Raw genomic sequence first — 26,918 nt, 5'->3', positions numbered from 1 at the left:
ACGCTTCCCTCGTGCCTTTATACTAGCAGGCTAGCAGCACACTGTTATGTTCTCTCCGGATGACGTAGATATTCCATTACCAGCGGGGCCCGCCATAATTATACTTCTCTGTGGACCCACCCGCAAGTGATCACGCAAACAAAGAGGGGTACGCATAGCAGATGCTCTTGCCCAGGGGCCCACTGTGGCAGTGGCACACGTACGGCGGCGCAACGGACACATTGGTAGAAACTCTAACAGCGATCTCGCAGTATGGGCCCACAACCCAGTGACTCACCAGTCGAACCGCATTCACATGACCCGCCCCGGCCCCCTCCTCCCGATGTTGAGCATCAATTGCTAGTACGATTTCTTCTCTCCTCCAAACCGGCCAAGCCACCAACCAGCGCCCCCCACCGCCGCCTTTTTATTTCATCCACGCTGCTCGTGCTCGCTGCCTGCTTCTTGCGCGATCGTCTCGGCCTCTCGGGACTCTAGAGTGGCGGCCGGCTCTCCGCCTGTTCTTGTCGTCGCTGCTCCTTTCCCTGGTATAGTCTCTATCTTGGTAGTTCAACCGGCGATGTGGAATCTTAAGGGATTTTCTTTTTACCTGCTCCTTTTTGTACTGAAAGATGGACCTGGTGACTTTACTGTACGCTGTATCTCCTTGTTTTTCTTTCTGGGGGGAGGGGGGCATTTAGGTGGTTTTGGACTTTGGTCATGGTGCGATGAATGAGGTTTTATGAAGCAAATAGATGGAGAGCTCACCGAGGAGTTCTGGGCCTGATTCTCCCCTGGCTGGACAAATATATTATCTTGTTTGGTCTGTTTGGCGACGAACCGCCAAATCGGTCAGTGTTGGTCCTTGAGTGCTTTGATTATTGAAGGGCGCTGTTTCGGTTAATGCTTGTCTACTGGAAATGTTACTGTTTGAAGCTTCTTCTTTTTTTTTCCTGCTGGGGAATGGATTTGGAGCTGTAACCGGCTTGTAGCATATTTAAACGTATGTTGCAGCAACTAAGTTCAACAGAAAGTTTTGCTAGATTATGTGCTTCACAGCTTCAGTAGATAATCCAGGTGTATTAGGTTATTGTCAAGATTTAGGAGAAGGTGCAGAACTATTCCAGTCAATCGATTTTAGGAACTGAGGCTACTAGTCGAAAAATGTCTGAATATCTAGTTCCACTTAGTTCTTCCAGCCAAGTACAATGTCTAGCATTTTCTTAAATTCATATGTTTGATCCTGATCCAGTGGCCTTTCTTCTCATGTGCCCCTGAGCCCCTTATGGCTGTATTCGTTCTCTCCCTTTTTCAATGTTCCAGATATGATCGACCATATTGTCTAACATACATTCATATTTTCCAGTGAGCTTAAAATATACACAGGATGTCGGAACGTTCTGAGAGTGCAACTGAAAAGATTATGAGCAGCATCATGGATACCATTGCTGACAACCTTCCTAAGCAGAAGTCTGGGAAATTTGATCCAGGTTCAGTCTCTGACAAAGTGAAGAACAAGCTGTTTGGTCGTCAGAAGACCTTGCATGGAGTTCTGGGTGGTGGAAAACGTAAGTGGTCTGCTTACTGGAACATACCCTATGTTGAAATTTGCTTGGTGGGCGTCAGCGTCACTGATGTGTTCTTTTGTGATTGTAGCTGCTGATGTGCTGTTATGGAGGAACAAAAAAATATCATCGAGTGTTCTGGCTCTTGCAACAGCTATTTGGGTTTTCTTTGAGTGGCTCGACTACCACTTTCTGACAATTGTTTCATTTGCCCTTGTTCTTGGAATGGTTGTCCAGTTTGTTTGGTCCAACTTCTCAAACATGCTAAGCAGCGGGTAGGGAATATGTAAAACATTTGGACCGTATCTCCATTGACACGATAATTTGAAATCTTTTTCTACCTCTAGATCCCGTTCTCAGGTGCCCCGAGTTGAATTGCCTGATGAGTTATTTGTGAACATTGCCGTTGCAATCGGTGCCCAAGTAAACAAGTTCCTGTGCTTCCTTCAGGATGTTTCTTGTGAAAGAAACTTGAAGCATTTTGTAGTGGTAAGTGAAACTTTTCTGGGTTTATCTATTGAAAAAGATATGATTCACACATTTATGACATTGTTGAATGCCATTTATAAGCATTCCTATTATTTCTGTCTGTCTTAGACAGACATTTTAATTGTGGCGCTATGTTTTCTTTCAGGCGATCGCAGGACTGTGGGCTGCTGCGGTGATTGGAAGTTGGTGCAATTTCCTGACTGTCATATATGTCGGTAAGAGGCCTGTAATTTCCATTCTTGTCAGCCATAGTCTCACATTTTTGTCAATCGACCTCAAAGAAACAATACCCTGTTCCAGTTTAATGAATGCGCACATTTCAGCATATGGGGTTAGTACTGACAAAGATGTTGGATTACCTGGAACAGGGTTTGTTTGTGTTCACACGCTTCCGGTGCTCTATGAGAAGTACGAAGACCAAGTGGACGATTTCCTCTACAGCCTTCTTGGTCTGCTGCGAGATCAATATCAGAAGCTCGACCACGGCGTCTTGAGCAAGATTCCCAAGGGGAACATGAAGGCTAAGAAGAACGAGTAGTTTAGCAGATGGTTTCTCGTGAATGAGATCAATATCGTTTTGACTTGTGTCGATTATTAATTTATTACCTAAGGCGTGTGTGCCATTCTGAACCTGGCTGCTAGTTCATCGCCCACCGGGGTTTTAAACTACTAAGCTGCAATGCACAAGTAATGAAGTGTGCTAGTTCATTGCCCACAGGTGTACTAGTTCTTCGACTCATTTAAATTTCTGATCCGATCAGTTGCGGGATATTGATAGACTGCGTGCCCATAATTCATGTCTGAAAACTGGAAGTTGCTGAGATAAAGTTTACAGTTTAGGCTCAATCTGCAAGGATAAGTTCTGGCAAATGTGTATGACTATTATATTCCTTGTTCCGCAATTCCATTAGCTTGATAAAGTTTACAGTTTTTTTCTTCATTAAGTTAAAACCTTATTCATGTCACCTTCAAGAACTACGTAATAGCTACCAACTGGATTACCTGGTGTCTTAAAAGCGAAATGCCTGACAGAGGAAATTGAGAATTAAGATGGAAGGCAGGGTTGGATGACAGAAGACATTAAAGCATGAGTGGATTTAATTAATCTCAGGAGAATTGATCTGCGTCTGATTATGGATTCTGAATGCTAAAGCAAGTAGTTTAAACTTAGATGTTGCACGCGCCCGACGTGCAGGAGCAATAAAAACGATGAGACCATTCAGAAAATCGGAATGCAGGTCACCATGATCCAACCAAACTGCTCTCCAACCATGCTATAAGTACTAGGAAAACTCGTGCGACAGCCATTTCACTGGCAGAAGAAGCCATGGGGCAGAAGCCGTCGTACCTCCTGCTGCTCGTCGGCCTCCTCGCCATCGCCATGCTCTGCGCCAGCCCGGGTCACGCGCTGCGCCAACTGAACGACGCCAACGGCGGTGGCCTCGAGTTCTCCTTGGGCTCCAAGGCGGCCGCGGCGGGGGCCAAGACCGAGCCGCTGGACCCGTCCCTGAGCGACGACTACGAGAACGATACCAGCCACGTGGAGTTCGAGCCAGAGCTCGGCCGCGCGACGGCCGTCCCCGCCGCGACCACCGTCACCGTCACTGCCGCCGCGGGGCCGACCACGGAGCCTTTGACGTCCCGGAACGCCGCCGCCGCCGCCGGCAGCCACAGCATGAGGTGGTGGCTGCCGCCGTCGACCTTGCCGTCGTTCCCGCTGTTCCCGACCCCCGGCGCCGGCGGCATGCCCGCCATCCCGGGGCTCCCGCTGCCCGGCATGCCGTTCCACCCCATCGGCGGCTGGGGCGCGCCCGCGCCTCCCGCCCCGTCGCAGCCGGCGCCTTCTGCCGCAGAGGCCGCCGCGAGCACGAACGCCAACGACCCCAACACTCGCGGAGGGGGCGTCAACTGACCAAACCTTGCTCTGCTTGCGTATGCTGCGACGGCTACCGTTCATTTTTTCAGTTTTTTTTCTCTATTTTTATTACTACTGCTACTCGTATCGCCTCAAATGCTGGGTCTAGAGCGTGATTGATACATGTGGTTGTATTGGAAACTCATAATCCAAGAGTCAAGAGATGCGCACAAAACTTTTTCGTCTGATATATTGTTTTGACTGAAGAGAATTCAAACGCTAAAAAATTACTGCTCGTGAGCCAGATTACCTAACACAGAGTAAGAATTGATTATACCATCTAACTTTGACCAATTTTTAAATAAATGGAGAGTATCTAGTGATATTTTTAATTTGTAAGGATCTAAACACATATTCAAAAAAATAAATGGCGCGGTTTCTCCAACAGATATAAAGTGCTGCAAATGTTTTCCAAAGCCGCTAGGGTTGTGCAAAGATACTACAACCCAAACGTGATAAAAATATGAAAAAAGGTTTTCTTGACCACAATTATCTGAGATCTACCTTAAGAAAAGCAAACCGTATGATGTTAGTGGTTAATGAAAAGTACGCAAAGATTCAGCGCTTGAACGCACAGGGCTAGCACTGCTTAGCAGACAATTAAATAAAATAAAATGTACACAAAGATTCAGCGCTTGGATGCACACAGCGCACTGATTAGCACTTTAACAGACAAATAAAGCAAGTTGCAAAAAGAAAAAACAAAATGGAGATGCGGGGTATCGATCCCCGTGCCTCTCGCATGCTAAGCGAGCGCTCTACCATCTGAGCTACATCCCCTATTTGAAGTTTTTGCAATCTTGGATTAATTAAGCAATAGAACCAGTCTAGCGCAGCTGCGCATGTAAATGTATAATGCAATTGCTATTTTCAATCCTTCGGGGTAGCTTCTTCTGTCATGCAATGCAATGGTGTAAATGTGCTCTGCTCAATGCCTCGTAGCCTTGCTGCCTGCGTCCCCTCTCTGTGTCCTGCAATGCAAATGGTGGCCGTCCCTGCGACGTTGGCCAACCGAGTACTGCAATCAGTTTGGAGCTGCTGCAGCGCACGATCCCCAGCTCACCTAACGGCTGAAATTCTAGGCACAGGGCGAGCAAGAATCCGCCTCCATCGATCGCCTCAACTAATCTTAACTTGTCCTGTCATGTGCTGCCATTCTGATCACCAACTTGGGCCTAAAGAACTTGCGCTGCCACACCGATCCGGCCACCCACCTATCTAATTGCACCCTCCCTAATTAGCCTATAAATCGCGACGCATTTGTTCCATGTTCTTCGCAACACAGCAAGACCCGACCTTGCCTCCTCCTGCAGCAGCAGCAGCATAACCAGAGTGCAGCAAGCCGTTTCGAGAGACAGCTTTAGGCTACTGCTAGTGCTAGCAGTATGGCTTACGCTGCGCGCTTCCTGGTGGCCGTGGTCGTGGCGTGCGCACTCCTGGCCAGCAACAACTGCCACGCGGCACGCCACTTGGCCGACACGGCCGCGGCTCCCGCTGCTGCTGGTGTCGTCCCTGGCCTCCCCGCTGTGCCGACCTTGCCAACGGTGCCGCCAGTGCCACAGGTGGCACTGCCACCCATGCCGGCCGTGCCCGCGGTCACCGTGCCCCAGATGACGCTGCCGCCCATGCCAGCGGCTCCCAAGGTGTCCGTGCCGTTGCCGCCAATGCCCGCCGTCCCGTCCGTGCTGCCCAAGCTGACCCTGCCACCGATGCCCGTTGTCGTTCCATCTGTCGTCCCCAAGGTGGTCTTGCCGCCGATGCCGTCAGTCCCTACCGTGCCCATGCCGTTCGCGGCACCGACTCCATCGGCGTAGACGCGCGTGCTCCTGCAGGTTTGCGTTCGCCGTAGCCACCATGCACAGGTGGTGCGGTGACCAGTGTACGCGAGTGATGTCATTGTTTGTGAGTACTCTCTGTACGTGCGTCGCATGCTTTCTTTTTTTTCGTAACGTTGTACGTATGTATATCCTTTGTATTTCTACCACATTCATTTGCTGTATATGTCTGGTCAACACTCTTCTTCCTTTTTTGTTCTTCTATTCAAATCTGAACTTTAGCTTCCACCGTATATCTGTATATCTGGCAACTCGATGTCATTGTTGATCCATAACTCACCCTTATTTACGAAGCAAGAATGATATTTCTTCCAATCTATAACTGAAGATTTTTCATTTATAATTAAAGCTAGTTGTTCCAACTGTTACCACTTTAGTTCATAGAGACAAGACAATGAGTAGAAGTCGTTCTGATTAAAGGCAAGCGAACAACACTTCTAATAACGGTGTTCGCTATCCGGTTCGACAGATGACCTGATAGTGATAGATTATTTGAAAATTTTCACACATTTCTCATATAATGTTTAATAAAGAGTAAAATGCATCAGCCATTTTTAAACTTGACACGATGCGTCCCTTAGACCCCATAGAAAACTAGGAAAACAGGTCCTTGAACTTTGCCGCCAGTGCAAAATCATTCAAAACTGGACGATTTGCTGAAACCGGATGGCGACATGACAATGCCACGTTGGAGCCTCCCCACACCTGTTGAGCACCACTTGGTACATGTAGTCCCCGAACTTAGTATGCTGCATCAGAATCTAGTTTAATTTGAGCAAACCGATTTTGGACGATTTTGTACAGGTCGGGTCGACTAAGTTTAAGGACTCATTTTCCTAGTTTTCTAAGTTTGAGGCCTAAATGACACGACGTGCCAGATTTAAGGACCGTTGATGCATTTTACTCTTTAATAAAAATAAAATTTATATCAAATGTGCTTCACCAAAAATAACTTGGTGTATCTAGTAAAATTGCCTTTGAGACGCTTTCTTCTGCTCTTGCTTCCCATGAACATTTTTACCCTAAGACACAAAAGTACCAAATAAAAGACTATGTGGTAGTAAAAGTATTTTGTGTCTCAATCTTACCCCTATACTTTTATGGAGACTCTCAAAAGAAAAATCTCTCAACAAAAACAACATCACGAGAGATATATGCTCTTCTTGTTTTAAGATCCACACACTTGTAACATATATGCACGTGATTATACCCTATGAAAACACATTGTGTAGATCTAAAGGCCAACTTTATGGTATTATAAGGCCGCAAATTCAGCCAACAAGCACTGTCGAACAATTCAAGACTAGAATAATCTAGTTTTTCCCCTAAAAGTATTTCTACTGGCGTCTTCATCTATATAACACACGAAGGGAGAATGCTGCCATTTGAAAAACACAATATGAATCAAAGAACCTTACAAGGCATGGACTAAGCTCATTAGATTTACATCCCTACCTACCAAAACCCAAGAAAGGGATGAGGATTGGAGTGGGACAACCTACCATTGTTGCGCACAACACCAATTGGACTTCAATGACTGCAAGAACACCACAAAGGAGAGGAATGAGAGGATGGATGAGAGTTGAGATGCTAGACAAGGAGAAGAGAGGCAAGAAGCACATAGGGGAGGGTTTGGTTTACCTTTAGTCAAGACACACAAGTGAATGAGAGAAGGGAGGAGAGCTTGTGAAAGGGCAACAACCCTACTAGTTTTTACGTGATCACATGTAGGGTCAAGCGTAGGTGTGTGAGAATATTAGCACTAGGCGCACGTGAGGTGTTTCGTGGCAAATCATGTTTCAAGGAAATAGATTTGAGATTCATTCATGTGAAGCCAAACCTAGGTTGGGGATGCTTTTGCATGACTTGAGTCTAGTCCAACCCTTAGCCCAACCAACAAAACACCGTTAAGGTACGTTGATGGGGCCAAGTTGGGTTAGATATAAGAAACCAATCGCACTGTAATTGGAGTTTCTATATATATCTAACGACACTATATTCTCACTGCACATCCTCTTCATCCGTGGGCCCCTTCACCTCCACATTTTCTCTGTCGTTGATAGATCCGACTTAGAGATGTCAATGGAAACCCGATACTCGCTAACCCGTGGGGAATTCCCCTATTAGGGTACGGGTAGGGGACAAAAATTATCCCCATGGGTATGGATATGGGACAAAATCTCCACCCATTGGGTAAACAGGTATGGGTTTGGGAATCAATAATCTAAACCCGATTACCCATAGGTAGTTCATACGTGTACACCAGTCTTGTTTGTATGAATGGGTTGACGCTGAGCCGACCACCAAGCTCAGCACGACAACGCACCAGGCCCAAGTCCTAGCCCAACAAGGAATCACGACAAGGCCACTAGCAGACTAGCAAAAAACAAAACCCTAAAATAACCAGCCTAACGCTACGCCATGCCCAGCCGGCCAACCGCCGCACGCCTGCACAGTTGCGCTGGCACTGCAACTAGCGACTTCACCAGCGACGTGGAACACCGCCTACTCCTAGGAGCCTAGGACAACGGTGACGACCATGGATTCTCAGGCGCTAAAGAACTCATATGGTGACCAAGGAAGGTGAGCATACTCTATTTCTCCATTTCTTCTATCGGTCCCGAAGTACCGATTTCTTCTCTGATGGGTGGATGAATGGATCATGGTTCATGTATGAGTGCTTGCCGATGTGGTGATGTCTGAAATCTGTATAGTTTGTGCTAGCTGTTAGTACCTAGTTATCTCTTAATTGGAGATGGGGGGCCATTGGGGACCCGAGACCCGAATGGGGATGGGTATGGGATGAGTTTTGCACCTATAATGGTTATGTGAATGGATCAAACATGATGGGGATGAGTCTGGGATGCTATAACCCGGTGGGAAATTCCCCATTGACATCTGTAATCTGACATCACCGTATTCTTCTTGCACATCCTCTTTATCTGTGGGCCATTTCACCTCCACTTTTTTCCGCGTCATTGTTGCTCGCCTGTGTGCTCTGTTGCAACTCTCAAAGGTCCAACTGTCATGCCACCATTCACTCAAATCACCATGCTTCAAGTGTTGATTTCATGAATTGCCTAGCTTCAACTTGCCACTCATTGACTTGTTTTCTCCTTTTTCTACTAAACATAATATACTTTCTTCATTAGTGACATGTCACCACTGAAATTTAGAGATAGAGTTAGACCCTGTTTGGAATCCCTAGAAAAAATAGTTAGCTAGCTAACAAATTGTTAGTTGGGTTAAACAAGATAATGAACTAATTGTTCGCTATGAATTAGCAATTAACTTATATGAGGGTGTTCGGAACATCTACAGCTAAATTTAGCTGCTACTCTCTCTGTCAACATGAATTTGTCTTTCTAAGTTTGTCCTAAGTCAAACTATTTAAACTTTAACCAACAATATATGTAAGATTAAATTATTTTAAACTAAAATAATTACATATTATGATATTTCAAGTCATGATGAATCTGATAATTTTACTTTTATGTCGTAAAATTTTATAAAACATCTGACATAACCAGTCAAAGATGATAATAATTGACTTAAAACAAACCTAAAACGATAAACTCATGTGGACGAAGAATGTAACTATTAGCTCCAGAGGTTCTAAACATGATCTTACTGCACCTCTGAAAGTTTGCTTGCTTCTCTCTTTCTCTCCTATTTTTCATGTCATATATTTGTTTGTCCTATTTTTTATTCATATTTTTAAAACAGGAAGCTTGAGACCCTCTATTCTAAAACACGATTAAGTTCTAGAATACGTCACCAATAACCGAAACGCCGAAAGAAAGGAGGAGACGAGGTCGTCGACGCTTCCATCTAATAACCGTCCGCGCCAAAGCGATGCTTCGCGGACTCCCTTCAGCATATATATATACTAGGTGAGTGCCCGTGCGTTGCAACGGAACCGTATAATAACACGATAATTTATGTACATATGTGTATTATATTGTTATGAGAAAATGTTTCGGAATCCATTTATGCATGTGTGATGCCATAAAAGTTAAAATTTAGTATAAAATATAGATATAGAATGACAAACATCACTACGATAAAATATACAAAAGTTAAAATTTAATATAAAATATTAGAGCAGAAGGATTACATAAAAAACAAAACACATATTATCATTGACCTCAATCTCTCACAAATTCTTTGTCAACAATCAATATAGAAATAAACTTGTACAAATCAAATTATACTACAATACAAATATAACCAAAATAAAGTCTAAGTGATGACTAACGTTCAGCCATGCGCACTACCATCCCAGGACAATGACTATCAACGCTCCTCTCCATAAATAGCAGCTCCACCTGCACCAAGACACCGTCGTCGCCAAACCAGCCATCAGATCATCTCACGGTTACAATAGTAGCGCTTTCATATGTATGGGTCCTAGGGATGTAATTCATGGCTTAAACGTTATCTAAAACTGTCGTTCCAAATTTCAATTCAAGCCCTAACCTGACTGCAACCCAATCGTACACATATGAAGAGCTATTCCATAATTTGGTTTAGTTATATATTATTCTTTGAAAAGAAGCACACAATATTAATAGAAAATTACTTTACTATACATTGATACATGCACATGCAAACTCTAGTACCAGTGCCATTTTGAACAAAATTTAGAATCTCCAGATATATATTAAGTATGATACTTAGCAAAGCAAAGATAAAGAAAATTTTTGATGAACCAACCAGAAGTAACATAAGGGGCACTCTGATCTATGCATAAGTGACCACAGAAAATGGTGGCAAACTATTTTCTATATAGATGAGTGCCCGTGCGTTGCAACGGGAACATCTAATAATATGATAACTTATGTACAAATGTGTGTTATATTGTTATGAGAAAATGTTTCAGAATCCATTGTGATCCACATGGCGCGCCAGCAGCCGGAGCGAGTGCCGCCGCAGCGGCGTCCTGTCGGTTGCGGAGGTGGTTGGAAGCGCGACGGGGTTTGCGGGAGCCCGCCCCTGAGCGGCGGGCTGTTCGCGGCGGCGACGAGCGCCAGCAGCCGGAGCGAGTGCCGCCGCAGCGGCGTCCTGTCAGTTGTGGAGGTGGTTGGAAGCGCGGCGGGGTTTGCGGGAGCCCGCCCCTGAGCGGTGGGCTGTTCGCGGGGTACCCCGTGGTGGGCCCGAGGACGTGTTGCTGACGGTGTGCCCCTGGGACCCGCGCGTGCGGGGTGGCACCCTCTTCCACCAGACCACCTTCAGCCTCCCCGTGCGCCGCGCCGTGCTGTTCGTCGCCGAGGTGCACCGGCTGCGGGACCTGGAGCCCAGGGCGTTGTGTGGCGTGGAGCTCTACGACGACATCCTCATGCGCTACGTGAAGGCGTCCACAGCCTACCTAGGCAAGCCCGCGCCGCGCGGGGAGCCGTCGGGAGACATGGTGGACTTCGACATCACATACTACCGCAGTTGTGACCCCGGGCAGGCGCGCCTATTCGAGGACGTGTTGGAGGAGGTCGAGCAGATGGGCATCTTCAAGTACGGCGGCCTGCCGCACTGGGGCAAGAACCACAACCTCGCCTTCGTCGGTGCCGCGCGCAAGTACCCCGGCCTGCCGCGCTTCCTGCGCGTCAAGGACGCCTACGACCCCGATGGCCTCTTCTCCAGCAGTGGCAGCGAGCGCTGCGGCCAGCTGCGCGCACTGGTCCTGCTCGTGGAGCACGACGTCGGTGAGCGGGGCCAGCGCCGTGGCGGCCAGGAGCCTGGGCACGAGCGGCGCGACGGCGTCCCGCGGGTGCTCCCCGGCGACGAGCGCCAGTAGCCGGAGCGAGTGCCGCCGCAGCGGCGTCCTGTCGGTTGCGGAGGTGGTTGGAAGCGCGGCGGGGTTTGCGGGAGGGCGTGCGGGCGGATGTGGGGGCGGTTTACACTACTAACTTAATAGTTAGTAGAGATATCCTTATCTGACACCATAAAAACACTTGATTTTATAAGTCAAAAGCCCTTAGGTGCGCTAGTGTAGCAGTTGCACCGACCAGAGCCACGCCACCCCCACGCTGTACCTTGTGCTTCAATTGTGCTTCAATCAATCACAAACAAGGTACTACGCGCTGGTATCCTAGAGGTCTTAGGGTTGTTTGTTTCGAATTAAAGTCGGTTATTTGAAGCTAATACAGATTAAAGCTAAGCGAATATGCTTTTTTTTAAACACCGGTCCATCGCGGATGATATATATCCCTATCTTAGCTGACTCATGATTGTCCTTGCCTCCTTCAACAAGCGTGACCTGAACCTCATACGTGCACGCCAGAGCAAGATCAACACTCCCGAATCAAGATCGTAATGAGTGGTATTGAGGGGGACTAAGGCCCCGTTTGGTTTAAGGTGACTAAAGTTTAGTGACTAAAGTTTACACTTTTAGTCCCTAAATAAGTAAACACGTTAACTAAAGTGGGGTGACTAAACTTTAGTTTTTTAGTCACCAAGGGGATGACTAAAAGGGACTAAAATAATATTTTTACCTTATTTGCCCTCTCCACTTTCTTTTTATAGCAAACATTCATTAATTAATAGGGGTAAAACAGTCATTATTCATAGCAATTAATGCTCTTTAGTCCGGTTTAGTCATTAGAACCAAACGGGGTGCTTTAGGGACTAAACTTTAGTCACTAAAATTTAGTTTAGTGACTAAAGAAACCAAACAGGGCCTAAATCATTTCCAAGTGGGTTGAATCAAGATCGTAATGAGTGGTATTGAGGGGGACTAAATCATTTTCAAGTGGGTGTGTTCATTTGTTCCAGAATCATGATCTAAAACCAATCCAACCAGAAATGTTTATCTAATTTGTATAAGCTTTGATCAACTGGAACCATTCCTGGCCTCAATCCTGAACAAACGAACGCACTCTTTAATCCCTGTGATTTACGGCTGAAACGAAGTCCTCAATAATCTCCAATGTACCCCGAAGCACGGGTCGCCGTGACGCTGCCCTTCCCTGTAATAATCACACAAACACACACACGGATACACAGGAAATGAAGCCCAGGAAATCACTCTCTATTGGTACAGCTCGCAAGTCAACGTTTCACAAGACCTGGTACTCACATACAACGAAAATCCCGACACATGTCTTCAGACGGAGTTACAAATTCACCGGAGCAACATCAGGTCATAGTTATACATTCCTAATTTTTCTACAAGTACCAAACATGAGACGTACAAAATCTTCGGCGTGTTGCCTGTAGGCTTCACTTCCCTTCACCCAGATTACGGCAACACCGTGGACCCTTGTGCTACGGATCGCTGCAAAGGATTTCGGTAAAGACGGAGAGTGTGTCCTGCAGGTACGACGACCTGCTCTCGTCCGGAACTGGAGCGTTGAGCATCGTTAGAAGACACCCCATGAGTAGGTTCAGCGTCTCGCTTGGGGTGTCCACCAGAAGCGCGCATAGCTCCTCTGCCATCTTCGAGTAGCATGCCCTGTCAAACATGACACTGTCAGCAAGCCCAGTGAGAGAATACTCCAAATATAAACCTAAACAAGAATGCTTCAGAATTCCAAATGGTGCTGATCAGCTGGGATTTGAACAATTTAACATAACAGTGAAGTTCCTCAGGTAGTTCAGGTTTGCTATTTGCATCAACTCATTATAATCCAGTGGCCCAACTCTATCAAAACATGGTACAGAAGGAAATGGTTTCAGATAGTGGATGTGGATCAGTCACATACTGTAGAATCGAACGTTACCTTGACTCAACAGGTAATTTGCTTCCCCAGACTAACAACGACTCGTTTAATCGGCCAAAGAAACTTCTGCATGATTCACTCATCTCCTCGAGTGAACCCTGAAACAAAAAAAAGTAATGCTGATCTCAGCCACAGTTCTACAAGGAAATGCTTGTGAGTTTGTCTCTGAAGTAAGGGCTTGTACCGAATCATCCATGGCATTTCTTTCTTGCATTGAGTTCTTCAGAACGTAGAAGTCTATGTATATTCCGGCACCAAGGTCCCAGTCAGCAATTTCATACTTGTGGTTCTCCAAGGCACTTTGTGATCCTCCAGACCTCCTGATGGTTAGCTGAGCCAAAATAACAACGAATGAAGTGACTGCATATTCATACCAGGAATGCCATGTTTATAAAAAAATTGATAATAAAATGAATAGATTGTTTGAACAAACTCATCATGAGGTTTTTAGGAAATACGTGCATCTGTATATTTATGCACAGCAAAAGCAATATGTTTCAACCATGGTGAAAAAGGGTAATATATTTACCAAATAAAGAAATTCATTGAAAAAATGTTTAGAGCACAGTGAGAAAGTTCCAAAAAATCTTATCCCTCATCCGGTTGTGACTGCTCACTTATTACTTAAATTAAATTGATGTGTAAGTATTAATGTTCAAGAGAATTGTGGCAGGCAAAGACACGTAGAAAAAGCACCATCAGCTGATCAGTGGTCTGAGAAATTATAGACTTTGCATCTGTGCTGCTCAGTTTCTGGATGATGACCTGTAGAACACCACATAGCAAAGCCTGCAGATCGCTCTATTTTTCCTTATCACCAGAAGAAAGTATATGGAGATCAAATGTAAGGTTTAATGTTCTCATGATATCCTCCAATAATTGTGCTATGATGCCTGAAGTTTCAGGTATGTTGCTGACCCTCACGATCTCATTCAGTGCTTCATAAGCAGAAGCAGGAAGCCTGAAATGGGTGGTCTCAGCATGGTCTTCGGCAGAAACAAGAGCAGCAATCGTATTAGATAGATAAGGTGAGGACAGAAGACGTTGAATCTGCATCTTTGGTACAGTTTGCAAAACTATGTTTGGGGAAATCTGGTCTTATTATTGTTTTTTTCTTTTTCCGTTATGCCATCCCACCAAGATAGAATTGTCTGCTTGTTAAGAACAAGAAATATTTTAATTGTGCCTGAGTTATTGTACCCTAAGGTTGACGATTCCTTTGACATTGGTGAGAACTCAAAGGAAACAAACCAAAACAAAATCAACTGAATTTTTTACTTTTTTTTGTTTGAGCCAGATGATAGTTACACATCTTTTAATTGTCCCTGAGGATGCTTGATATTGGCCTACTGCAGCAAGTCTGGCTCGGAACTTCCTGAGATACTTTGAGCCACCGTTGTTCCAGAGGGCTGCGGGTGGCTTGGCGTCGGCAAGAATGTGGCTCAACGTCGTGGCCGCAGCCCGACAGTCGCGGAGGTTCTGGAGGAGTAACCATCTGCTGCAACGCCAACGCCTGGGACATGGGCTGCAGGAGCAAGTGCCATCCAGACATTCGCTTTCCTTTCCTCAGTAAGTGGACATTCAGAAAGTAGATGTGCCGGATCTAACCCATCCATCTGTGGTGGCGTCTGCTGACTTTGGTTGCAGTAAAAGTTTTCTTCAGAACGTGTTGTTACTGCCATTTGAGTTGATACTGTGATGCCCAATTTTTCTTTTGATTAAACACATACTATTCGTGATCTATAAGAATCGTTTTGATAAAACCCGTATAAAATCAACATAAACACTGAATTAGTCGAGTAGTCCCGATTGTTGGAATCCATCGCTTTCTAAATCTTGTATCCTTTGAACCACTTCATATTTCTTTTCACGTAAGCATGTGAGAAAGAGAATTGTGAACGGATGCAACTCACCGTACACAAATCATACTATTAGCTAAGCCTTACCACTATCATTAGATAAATAGCATCAACCTCTATATACAGGAAGTATGCATATAAACTTTAGACTACCCCAATAAATACCCAAAATACACACAAGTTTGGAATATTATACTATAGAAAAGCCAAAGTGACCAATAATTAGGAACACATGGAGTAGATAATAACGTAAATAACAAAAATCACCTCCCGTGGTGCAGGATAGATACAGTAGTTTTACATGTTATAGTAGTAAGAAAAATCTTTTTAAGAAAAATGGAATCCAAAATAAAATTAACAAAAGCATAATATTATGTGAACTGCGAGCACTTTAATGCTTAACACATGTATAAATTAGTGAATAGTGAACAGATCAATGTAATACGTATTCCTATTAATGAAAGCACTAAAAACTCAATCAGTAAAATTAAACAAAGCCAACCAGCAGACAGCTTGATACCTTCACCGTAAGGGGGCACGCGAGTGGTGATGTGGAGAACCTTAGTAGGGATTAGGGGTGAAAGTGGTAATCCGAACTGTTAGAACAAATTTAATATTTTAAAATAGATATGTATAAAATTTGAAGTTGATCTTTTCTTATATTATCAAGAACATTAATACAAATATGAATAAAATATTACATAAATTGTTTTATGTATTATTTGCTCCATACAACACAAAAAGTTGAAAAAATTACCGAATTTGTTTCCGAATCCATACCGAAGTTTATATCTATTATTTGAGAAAATATAGGATGAATTTGAGGTTTACCTTTTATGAATCTTAACAAGCTGGATGTTAAAAACAAGAATACAAATTTGTATTGTATATTCTATATCACAATCAAAGAAAAACGACTAAAAAACTGATTACCGAATAAATACCGTTTCCGACCGTTTTCATCCCTAGTAGGGATCCTGACAAGTCTCTTAACCCTCCAATGCTTGTCCTTAGCTCCCTTTACCAAATCCGCTCAATCTGAAAAGTATCAGAAATCGCACAAATTTGTCACTTCAATAATTCATTGAAAATAACTCTGCAATGACAGTCCAATACTCTGGTGTAGCTTGCATCATAGCCAATGAACAAATGCATAATAATCAGACCAATAGTTTTAGTATCAAAAGCTGTTAAATTTAGCAGAATATAGAACTAATAAGAGCAAGACCAATTGGACAAAATTCTAATCCGTAAATTCAAACAGGGGATGGCGGGGGCAGTCTACATTTGACCCTTAATAGTTAGTAGAGAAGAGATGTAGCTAGGCTAGCTTGGATGGTTTTACCGCCATAAGCAACCTAACTTTAATGAGTTAAACTCATCGACACGCCGTTGACATCTTTTTGTCGTTGGTGTGAAATACACACACACAAAAATTACTAATCTTTTTTGGGCGAACGAGGTGAGACGTGCGACCTTGTATTTTTTTTTAAAAAAATCATATACTGCACAATCTCATGTGAGATGCCAGCTCTGCAAGTTGAGTATATTCATGCCACCACCAATTTGCAAGTTGTTTATATGGGACTGAAATCCAGCTCGCTCGAACTACTACCCTACGCAAAGTTGACGAACAAGTTTATTCGTTAGTTTACACCAAGTTGTTCCAGCTAGCTAGCTGACACTCAGGCATCGCGTGTCACGCTTCCTTCGTCTTATCGTCAGCTCTTGTTAATAGTATATACTAATATAAGCTAGTAGTAGTGTATGGATGCGTGCAGGGCGGTAGACCATTAGCACGCTGCTTTATTCTACTATACATAGGTGAGTGCCCGTGCGTTGCAACGGGAACATATATCACGATAATTGAACCATAACGTCGATGCTATATCATGAATCGCATATGATCCATGAGCCAATATACGAATAGGTGTGTGTACACTTGGTGTAGAAGCCCCTACATAGAGCTTCGAAACAAATACATGTACATGTCACTGCATTCAGTTCTAAGCATTGAAGAATCTCTTGCAGGAAAGTGATAGAGAAAAGAAACAGTTAGATAGTTTTCTGCATCAAAGATATGACAAACACCAAGCAAATGGGTGCCCAATTTTTGGATTGTTTGAGATATTGATCACAGACTTACAGGCCATTTAAAGGGTGAGGATCTTGCTAAACAGTATAATCACAGTAAGCACATGAACAAAACCTCATGTCTTCCACAGAGGACAGCCAGGTGAGTGAAACAATTTAGGAGCAGAGAGTTGGGGGGGGGGGTAGGAGCATACCAGACCTGGCGACGCGTCTGAGTCGTCCACGCGTTCCTCCTCGCTCGCTGGCAATACTTTATGAATCAACACACCCAAGCAAGATTTTCAGTTGTTCAAGCAGAGCAACAGCAATATGTGTCCTGTGAAAAATACAAATATAGTAATTTAGAGCACACAGATACACCAATAGATGATCTACCCAAATAGTTTGTTTAATTTAAAGGCCAAAATGAAGCACATCAAAGAGCAAAATACAATTTCATCAACATATCACTAAGCTATTTGTAGTTGGCATCTGCGTTTTTAGTCTGCATCATTTGAAAATGACAAAACAAATTAAACAAAAAACTAACCACACCCTGTAGAGTAATGTTTGCCTAAAGATCAGTTGTCAGGTGTTGGGGATTTTCAAACAGTAAAACATCTAAGTCTGAATCTGTGTGTTTTTACCCACCTTTGGAGCTCTGTGGTAATTAATCCAAAGATATTTGGGTTAAGAGTATGTAGCAAAATGATTGACCTAATATAGATAATCAAGGTTTGTGCAATGAGTTGGCTTGCTATTGTATAGAACTTGGAGAACAACCTATTGCAAATTCCTCTGTCAGACTTAAACTGTGGTGTCCAGTTAGCTGAATTTGGACTTTTCAGTATTTATACTCTACTTTAGCGCATCACAACTTTTTCTTTGAGTATTTCCAACCTATGGGCGTTATACCAAAGTGAAAGAACTATGCTTAGGGAGTAAATTTAGTTAAGGGAGATAGGCCTGTTGCTAAGAGAATTTGTGACATAAAAGGGGATCAAACAGAGAGCTGGGCAATGGGTAGTGTGGCTGATTCAGTGGATTCAGAAGATTGAAACTGTGTTTCAGTGAAGTGTAGCCGTTCAGAGGTTCCAAATATCTGAAGGAAAAATCACCTTTCTCCATGTGCTGGCCGATGGCCTTTATCCCCTAGCCTTTTCTCCTTATCCCCTCCCTGCCACACATTTTCTCTTATCCTTAGGTCGACCAAATCCTTGGAATGCTCCTGTTCTTATCCAGTTGATGCACGGTCTAGAAGCTTACTCATGTACGCTCCTTCTCATGCAAGAAGACGTACTCAATTTCTACTCTCTTCTATCTCTCATGTCTCCTTTTCCTCCCACCATTCCTGTCACCCACGCAGCACGCCGGAGCAGCTGTAGCAGTCGAGCTCGGCATCAGCTCCCTTGCTGCTCACTTTGCAGCACCTCGCCAGCTCCCTGGTAACGCTCTGCATCCCCAACACCTGACACTTGAAGGTTGAGGATTATTATTAAAATCACAGTAATCCCCCCTGCAGCTATTGATCACAGACTTACAATCCATTTAAACGGTGAGGATCTAGCTAAACAGTATAATCAAAGTAAGCACATGAACAGAACCTCATGTCTTCCATAGAGGACAGGCAGGTGAGGGAAACAATTTAGGATCAGAGAATTGGGGGGTAGGAGCAGACCAGACGTGGCGGTGCGTCTGAGTCCTCGCGTTCCTCCTCGCTCGCCGGCAAGGTTGTCCTCCACGCGCAGCAGAGACTGGGGTAGGGAGGAGCAGTGAGCAAGAGAAGCAAGCACATGGAAAGAAAAACAGTTAGAGCAGTATCCGATGACTCGCAAACGCAGTGCGACCAACCTGCTTGCGATGGTGCCCACAGTCCCGGCTTGCGGTGGCGTGCACAGTCCGCAAGCGACAAGCACCCCTCACCGACGCCGATGGAGGAAGGGAGGAGGGGAGGTTGTGGATGGCGAGGTCCTCCGGCTCCTGCTCGCTCCGCTCGGCTGATGCCCGCTCACCTGCTCCTTCTCGGCTGATGCTCGACCGAGACAGGTCGCCGACGCCACGCTGATGGAGGAAGGGAGTAGGGGAGGTGGTGGACGGCGAGGTCCTCCGGCTCCTGATGAAGGAAGGAGGAAGGGGCGCTTGCGGTTGCGGATGTCTCTGGCGTCGGCAAAGTGCGGGAGGGGAACTCCAGCACATTCAAGGTGGAGAAGTGGAGATCGTGGAGAGGGAAGCCGCGGGAGTGGAGCTGTGCGAGCGGTTGGGCACGACGTCGCGGAGGCGGAGGTTACCCAAGAATGAAGGGAGATAGCTGGTGTCCGTCGCTGGAGTATGGGCTGCTCCAAACATAGCTGGAGTATGGGCCGCACCAAACATTTAGCCCAGGACACCGGTACTGTTGTGTTGTTTTCTTTACAGATATGGTTAGTACCATACCGGCTAGTAAAGTAGGCATAGTGCGGCTTATAAACGTTGGCCCTTGCCATATGAGCAAGAGATTGGTTGTTGCATTGTGTTGCGCGTGGTGGCTGAAATGGCCTGGGTTTGATCCTCGCGGCCCCGCTTATTTTTGCTGGGCGGGAATTCGCAGGGGCGTTGGGCGGGAATTTCGGAGATTTTCGCAGGGCGCGTTGGGCGAGAATTTTGGAGATTTCGCAGGGCGCTGGGCGGGAGTTCGGGTGGCAGAACCAAAAGTGGCAGGCTACCCTTAGAGCCTTAATAAGTAGTAGAGATATCTCTGCCGCCGCAGCCTGCCTGCATACCTGGCGAAGGGGAAAGGTAGGCGAGGGAACCAACCGCAACCTCTGAGATTCCCACGTCCCACGACCTTCTCTTCGGCAAACATGGTGTCGCGCTTGTTGCTCGGGAGGATCGGGATCCAGTCCGCCTGCCGTCTTTCCGGCGGCCACCGCGGCTTCAGTGGAGGCGAGGCGCTCCGCCGTTCTATTCCGCCGGCGGGGGATCGGTCGGTCTGCGGCAACGCGTACGTGCCGCGAACCAAGACGGACGACATCGGGAGGACGGTTTGTTCCCTTCCCTCCTGCCGTTTCAATTCCAATCCCAGAATCGTAGAGTGCAGATAGTTTCTGCTTGGTTTCTTCTTATAAAATCTATCTGATGCCCACTGCTCGCAATGAACGTGCAGGAACATGAGCCGCAGCACCTCGTCAGGTTTTTAGATCCCCAGGTTGCTCGTCAGCGCCAGGAGTTCGTTCAGTCCCTCGACAGGATGCTGCACGCGATAAGGAATCCTCAGAGTCTCGCACAGATGGAGCGTCGGAGGCTTGGTAGTGGGGTGAAAGTCTTGGATGATGACTTATGACAGTCAAGTTCTCTATGCAGAAGTAGAGAGTTGAATAAGTACAGATTATAGATCACAGCATCGGCTTAAATATCATATATATATATATATAGGGTAGGTATAACGGGAGCCCTGGGCTTCCAATAGTTAAAGGAAGCCCAGGCCGACTACTCCTACAAACTGGTTCAACCCAAGCGCCCAACCAGCCTGTCGGGTGCGCCACCTGTCCCACGTCTGTTAGCGCAAAAAAAGGAATGCATGCACCAGTCAAACACGATCCAATGCATGCGCGTAAATTTAGGAAAAAAATGTGTGGCGGTTTCTATTTTTAAATGCTTTATTTCCTCCATAAATTTAGGATCGCTGCAACAGCCATGCAGCTAGACACGTAAGGACCATTTTATGATATATACTGAGACTAAATATGCTACACTGTGTAGATAATTATGCAATGCGGTATACTGCGTAAAAATCTGTTACCAGCTGCATGCGCACGAATTTATGATGAAAATAATATGCAATAAAAGGAAATGAATTGCATGCATAGAAAAAAATCGTATTTAATGGTTAATTTGCTTCATAAATATAGTATCCCTCCAACAACCATGTAGCTAAACACATTAGAACTAGTTTATGATTTATACTTATACTAATTATACTACACGGTGTAGTTATTTATGCAATTCGGTACACTGCGTAAAAAATCTATCATGATGTTCACTGGTGGACGCATCTCCAGGTTGGAGCGTAAAAACCTTAAGTTTTAAGCATAAAATCTCTCAATTATAAGCGTAAATACCTGGCCAATGTGAGAGGTTGATAGCTCTGGTAGGTTGTTATTACGATCCTATTTTTATGATAGATTCAAAAAATATGGCAGCCGCATGAATGCAGTTTATATTTTTATACATATCCTAAAATTATGGCAAAATGGATGCATGAGTCAAACACGTTCCCTTGCATGCGCGTAAATTTAGGAAAGATATGTGTGGCGGTTTCTATTTTAATTACTTTATTTCCTCCATAAATTTAGGATCGCTGCAAACAGACATGCAACTAAAACTCGTAATGACCATTTTATGCTATATACTGATACTAAATATGCTACACTGTGTAGATAATTATGTAATTCGGTATACTGCGTAAAAATCTGCTACCAGCTGCATGCACACGAATTTATGATGAAAATAATATGCAATGAAAGGAAATGAATTGCATGCATAGAAACAAAAAATCGCATTTAATGTTTTATTTCCTTCATAAATATAGGATCCCTCCAACAGCCATGCAGCTAAACGCATTAGAACTAGTTTATGATGTATACTGAAACAGATTATACTACACGATGTAGGTATTTATGCAATTCCTTACATTGCGTAAAAAATCTGGCATGTTGTTCACTGGTGGACGCATCTCCGGGTGGAGCGTAAAAACCTTAAGTTTTGAGCATAAAATCCCTCAATTATAAGCGTAAATACCGAGTCAATTAGAGGTTGATAGCTTTAGTAGGTTGTTATTACGATCCTATTTTTATGACAGATCCGAAAAACATGGCAGCCGCATGCATGCAGTTTCTATTTTTATACAGATCCAAAAATTATGGCAAAATCGTGGGAGTTTCCATTGCATGCGCGTAAATTACGAACAGCATAAATCAAGGAATTGCCTCTCCAATGTGCATGCAGTAAACTGATATACGAACTCTGTGTTAAAGCATAAAATCGTACAGTTTTTAGCGTAAATAATACATGTGGTAGGCATAAAACACAATAAACGAAAAGAAAAATGCGCCGGATCGGAGGATGTCACGTGCGATCATCGCTGCGCGCATCTCGCCCCTTCCGTGACGTCGCTCGCTCGAACATCGCGCCTCATGCGTCGCCGTCGCTACTCGCACGTCGACGAGCGTCGCTTGCTCACCGGCCTTGGAAGTGCCGCCTCCTCGGGGCTTCGGGGACGCCGTCGCTTGCCCACACAAGGGCCTCGCTGCGGATCAAGGAACCTCCGCCACCGCGCGTCGAGGTAATGGAGTTGCGGCCACCGGCCTGGGATCCGCCGCCGCCGCACAAGGGCGCTGCCGCCGCTCGCTCTCTGGATCGGGGGCCGCCACCGCCGGCCTGGGAACCGCCGCCACCGCATGTCGAGGTCGGGGAGCCACGGCCACCGCAGCCACTGGCCGGGGTCCACCGCCGCGCGCGCTATCGGGCAACCGCCGTCGCTAATGAATCGAGATGGGGCATGAAAAACTGAACCCTAGCACTCCAGGCCCTGTTTTATAGACGTCCGGATGTGGTCCGGCTCGACCGGATTGCACTGTCTGGCCCGGGCTTCCTTTAGTTATTGGAAGCCCAGGGCTCCTAATATACAATCTATCTATCTATATATATATATATATTATATATATACTTAAAAAATTATTTCGCACAGTCGATTTGCGTACTAAAGCTGATCATCTAACACAATTTTTATAGATTCAGTACTAATCTCTGCTTCTATAAAACACTATCAAAACTTTTATAGAGTTTCGATGCTCGTCCGACATCATCACTTCTACAAAAGAAATCCTTTGTATTTCTTTAAAAACAATCCGCATTGCTTCACACATGAAATATGTAGATCTATTTTTTCTACCAGCACGAAAATCTATATCATTTCTTCGAAATCAACTCGTAGCCTTATATGAGTAACCAACAATCATGCAACAACCACGGGTCGAGCAGATCTGTTTCCTCCTTATTTCTTCAAAATCTACCCACAGTTCCATGTTTAAATATGTTTTCTCTATTACTAAAAAATTTCTTGCATTTCTTCTAACCTATCAACGCTTGCATTTCTTTAAAATTAGCATGTAGTTCCACCGTCGTGCGTCACACATGAAACATGTAGATCTGTTTTTCTCTATCACCACAAAACTTCCATTTATTTCTTCGAAATTAACCCGCAGTTTTCGTGCATCATGTGGTAGATCTGTCAACCAACAACCTGCAACAATCAGGAGTCAAGTAATCTGTTTTTCCCCACAAAAATCCTTTCATTTCTTCGAAGTCAACCTACAATTCCACCGTTTAGATCTATTTTTCTCCACCACAAAAAACCCCCTATAAAACCCTTGTATTCCTTCGAATCCTAACAACACTTGCATTTCTTTAAAATCAACCCACAGTTTCACCACCGTCTGTCACGCATGAAGCATGTAGATCTATTTTTCTCCACCACCACAAAAATCTATCATTTCTTCAAAATCAACACGTAACTTCGTGCATCATGTAGTAGATCTATTTTTCTCTCATGTCTCACCTACCATCTCTTGTATGCACAACCAACCAACCAACCACATTCAGATAAGTCTTATCTCTTATATGTGTAACTAACAACCATGAGTCACGCAGATCTGTTTTTTCTCACCAAAACATCCCTTTCATTTTTTTTCGAAATCAACCTCAGTTCCACCGTTTAGATATGTTTTTCTCTACCACTAAAAAATCCCTTGCATTTCTTTGAACCCTAACAACCAGATAAAATAAGCCTCATCTCTTACATGCATAACCAACCATGCATCCACCATGAGTCGTGTAGATCTATTTTTTCACCACTAAAAAATCCCTTGTATTTCTTTGAAATCAACCCGTACCTTCATGTGTCACACAGTAGATATGTTTTTCTCCCCACATCTCGCATAACAACCAGATAAGATAAACCTTATCTCTTACACGTGCAACCAACCATGAGTCACACATATATATTTTTCCCACAAAAAATCTCTTGCATTTCAACTCGTAGTTCCGCCTTCGTGCGTCACTATAGATCTATTTTTCGTGCACACGTCTCGTCTAATAACTAGATAAGATTAGCCTTATATTTTGCGTGCGCACCCAACCAACCACAGTTCCATCGTCACGAGTCACACGTAAGGCACGTAGATGTGTTTTCTTCCCACATCTTGCCTATCAATCAAAAGACTAATCTCGCCTAACAACTAGATAAGATAATATTTATCTCTTATACATGTGCAACCAACCATGTATCCACCACGAGTCGTGTAGATCTATTTTTACCAAAAAATGCATGCATTTCTTCAAAATCAACTTGTAGTTCTATCGTTGACTTTCAGAGGTGCATTGTTCGTTTTCATGTAATCATTGTGCGCTATTTTATCGAATATTTAAGCTTTATCTCTTACATGTGCAATCAACCATTCAACCCGAGTCACGCAGATCTGTATCCCCCCACCAAAACAATCCCTTGCATTTCTTCCAAATCAACCTATAGTTCCACCGTCGACCCTCAGAGGTGTATTGTTTATTTTCATGTAATTGTTGTGCACTAACATTTTATTGAATATTTATGTGTCGTTGCAACGTACGGGTATTGTACTAGTCTAATAAAATGTGTGTGTGCCTACCTTTGTTTTAATCATTGCCAATTCATTCTTGCATCTGAAGCAACAGTACCATAACTTCATCATGATAGGATGACATCTGAATATGTCAAGCTCCTCCTTGAAAATGCCAATATCTTTACACATATTTTCTCTTGGTATTTGTGGGAGATAGATGTACCATGAGTCATTGTCACATGGACATGACCCATGGGCCGCTTAAGCAACAACCTAATAAGTCGGCGCCAAGATGTGCTATTGGGCCGACTCATAGGGGAAGCGGGTAACAAAACTCCGCTAGAAGTATTCTGAGGAGCACGACATCAAGGCATTATCTACGCGAGTATATCACATATGAGCCAACAAAATTCCGAATAACGCACCCTACGTGCGGCCGAATAGCGAATTGTTTGACGCCAAGCTCGGAGGGGAACAACCACCGGATGCGTCGGCGCACAATAATAAACTCAGATAGAGTTAGATAGACTTCATGGCATGTAAATGGATATCCCTCCGGTCACCTATATAAGGCTGAGGGATACCCCTACAAAACGATCTCATCATCCCTCTTGCATAACCAGAGGGAAGTGCAGTAAGACGTTTTGAGAGACAACTTAGGCCACCAAGCTACTGCTAGCACTATGGCTGTCGCTGCCTGCTTCTTGGTGGCCTTGGTCGTGGCGTGTGCACTCCAAGGTGGTCGTGCCACTGCCGCTAATGCCCGTCGTCCCGTCCGTGCTGCCCAAGCTGACCCTGCCACTGATGCCCGTTGTCGTTCCATCCGTCGTCCCCAAGGCGGCCTTGCCGCCGATGTCGTCGGTCCCCACCGTCAACGTGCCCATGCTGTTCGTGGCACCGCCTCCGTCGGCGTAAATGAGCGCGGCGCGCTCCTGCAGGTTTGCGTTCGTCGTGCCCACCGTGCACAGCAGGTGGTGGTGACCGGTGTACGCGAGAGTGATGCCATTGTTTGTTTGTGTCGCTGCACGTGCGTCGCGTGCTTTCTTGTTGTGAGCAGTGTTGTATGTACGTATGTATATCCTTTGTATTTCTACCACATTCATTTACGTCGTATATGTCTGGTTAACACTTGTTGGAACTTGCCGACTCGTGGTCAAGCTAATTCAAACAGTGGGAGAACAGAAACAATTTGATGCTTGCTGACACAGTGTATTAGAGCAACAATGTTATTTTCAGCCCCTCACTATCGTGCTGCACGGGTGTAATTATAGGTAACCACGGCACAGTTCCACCCTGTTAAATACGGTTATGCCCCTAGTTACCTACGTTATCCCTGAAATATTCCCCTCTCAAGGGTTATTGCGGGTCATTATAGCGTGATTAAGTACACCCACAAATGGACACACCATCAATTCTACCCACACATTGGCTTACAAGTGGGACCAGGTGGCCTAGGACGGTTTTACACAGCTTCATTGTTTCATACCGCGTGGGTAGCGACACGTAGTATTCATGCTCCATGCGCAAGGTCTTCGACAGTCGTAGAGACCTTCACCGTTCCTAGCTGAGACGGGAACCGGCAAGGCCTTTGCCTGTTCCGTACGCTCCCTCTGTCTTGGGGCCTTCGCTCTTTCAGTCTTCGTCAGCTCTCACTTTTCCTCCATGTTCCACTCCTGTTGTGAAACGGTCGAGCGAGGGGGGTGTTACGCCTTCACCCCAACACTTGCCCTCCGAGGGGCCAGTTTAACTAAGTGACCTAGTGCCGAAGTCTGTCAAGAGATGGCTGAAACGCTGCCCTCGCTCGAAGTGGCCCCATAGGGGGTTTTGAAATGTGACCATTGAAAGGTGACGTTT

The 26,918-nt window shown here is 44.9% G+C and overlaps 4 protein-coding genes and 1 non-coding gene across 6 annotated transcripts; 4 read left to right on the top strand and 1 right to left on the bottom strand.

Moving 5' to 3' along the window:
* Nucleotides 1-332: 332 nt before the first annotated feature.
* On the top strand, nucleotides 333-2,879 carry LOC100217189 (seed maturation protein). 2 transcript variants are annotated; one of them, NM_001143549.1, is made up of 6 exons: nucleotides 333-527; nucleotides 1,346-1,547; nucleotides 1,636-1,819; nucleotides 1,892-2,033; nucleotides 2,179-2,248; nucleotides 2,402-2,877. In NM_001143549.1, exons 2-6 carry the CDS (start codon nucleotides 1,367-1,369, stop codon nucleotides 2,569-2,571), a joined length of 747 nt encoding a protein of 248 aa, NP_001137021.1. In that variant the 5' UTR covers nucleotides 333-527; nucleotides 1,346-1,366; the 3' UTR covers nucleotides 2,572-2,877. The 2 variants fall into 2 exon arrangements, with proteins under 2 accessions (NP_001137021.1, XP_035820300.1); XM_035964407.1 differs by lacking the exon at nucleotides 333-527 and adding an exon at nucleotides 764-830 and having other exon boundaries at nucleotides 2,402-2,879.
* Nucleotides 2,880-2,978: 99 nt separating this feature from the next.
* On the top strand, nucleotides 2,979-4,138 carry LOC118476183 (predicted GPI-anchored protein 58). Its single transcript, XM_035964395.1, has one exon. The coding sequence runs from the start codon at nucleotides 3,361-3,363 to the stop codon at nucleotides 3,943-3,945; it is 585 nt and encodes a 194-aa protein (XP_035820288.1). The 5' UTR covers nucleotides 2,979-3,360; the 3' UTR covers nucleotides 3,946-4,138.
* A 517-nt stretch (nucleotides 4,139-4,655) lies between these two features.
* Nucleotides 4,656-4,728, bottom strand: TRNAA-AGC (transfer RNA alanine (anticodon AGC)). The gene has a single exon. It is a non-coding gene; the product is annotated as a tRNA-Ala (tRNA).
* A 496-nt stretch (nucleotides 4,729-5,224) lies between these two features.
* Nucleotides 5,225-6,016, top strand: LOC100285312 (uncharacterized). The gene has a single exon (NM_001158205.2). The coding sequence runs from the start codon at nucleotides 5,334-5,336 to the stop codon at nucleotides 5,760-5,762; it is 429 nt and encodes a 142-aa protein (NP_001151677.2). The 5' UTR covers nucleotides 5,225-5,333; the 3' UTR covers nucleotides 5,763-6,016.
* A 14,205-nt stretch (nucleotides 6,017-20,221) lies between these two features.
* Nucleotides 20,222-20,749, top strand: LOC103645664 (uncharacterized). The gene is made up of 2 exons (XM_008668680.2): nucleotides 20,222-20,450; nucleotides 20,573-20,749. The coding sequence occupies exons 1-2, from the start codon at nucleotides 20,271-20,273 to the stop codon at nucleotides 20,747-20,749; spliced, it is 357 nt and encodes a 118-aa protein (XP_008666902.1). The 5' UTR covers nucleotides 20,222-20,270.
* The last annotated feature ends 6,169 nt before the right edge of the window (nucleotides 20,750-26,918 follow it).

Source organism: Zea mays, chromosome 1 (assembly GCF_902167145.1).
Source record: "Zea mays cultivar B73 chromosome 1, Zm-B73-REFERENCE-NAM-5.0, whole genome shotgun sequence".
NCBI lineage: Eukaryota > Viridiplantae > Streptophyta > Magnoliopsida > Poales > Poaceae > Zea > Zea mays.
The sequence above is the reverse complement of the archived record's forward strand: the minus strand, read 5'-3'. Positions and strand labels throughout refer to the sequence as shown.

Coding starts and splice junctions, on each gene's coding strand:
- LOC100217189 (XM_035964407.1), top strand. CDS start 1,367: ATGTCGGAACGTTCTGAGAGTGCAACTGAAAAGATTATGAGCAGCATC. Junction 2,034..2,178: donor ACTTGAAGCATTTTGTAGTG/GTAAGTGAAACT, acceptor GTTTTCTTTCAG/GCGATCGCAGGACTGTGGGC. Junction 2,249..2,401: donor CCTGACTGTCATATATGTCG/GTAAGAGGCCTG, acceptor TACCTGGAACAG/GGTTTGTTTGTGTTCACACG.
- LOC118476183 (XM_035964395.1), top strand. CDS start 3,361: ATGGGGCAGAAGCCGTCGTACCTCCTGCTGCTCGTCGGCCTCCTCGCC.
- LOC100285312 (NM_001158205.2), top strand. CDS start 5,334: ATGGCTTACGCTGCGCGCTTCCTGGTGGCCGTGGTCGTGGCGTGCGCA.
- LOC103645664 (XM_008668680.2), top strand. CDS start 20,271: ATGGTGTCGCGCTTGTTGCTCGGGAGGATCGGGATCCAGTCCGCCTGC. Junction 20,451..20,572: donor CGGACGACATCGGGAGGACG/GTTTGTTCCCTT, acceptor ATGAACGTGCAG/GAACATGAGCCGCAGCACCT.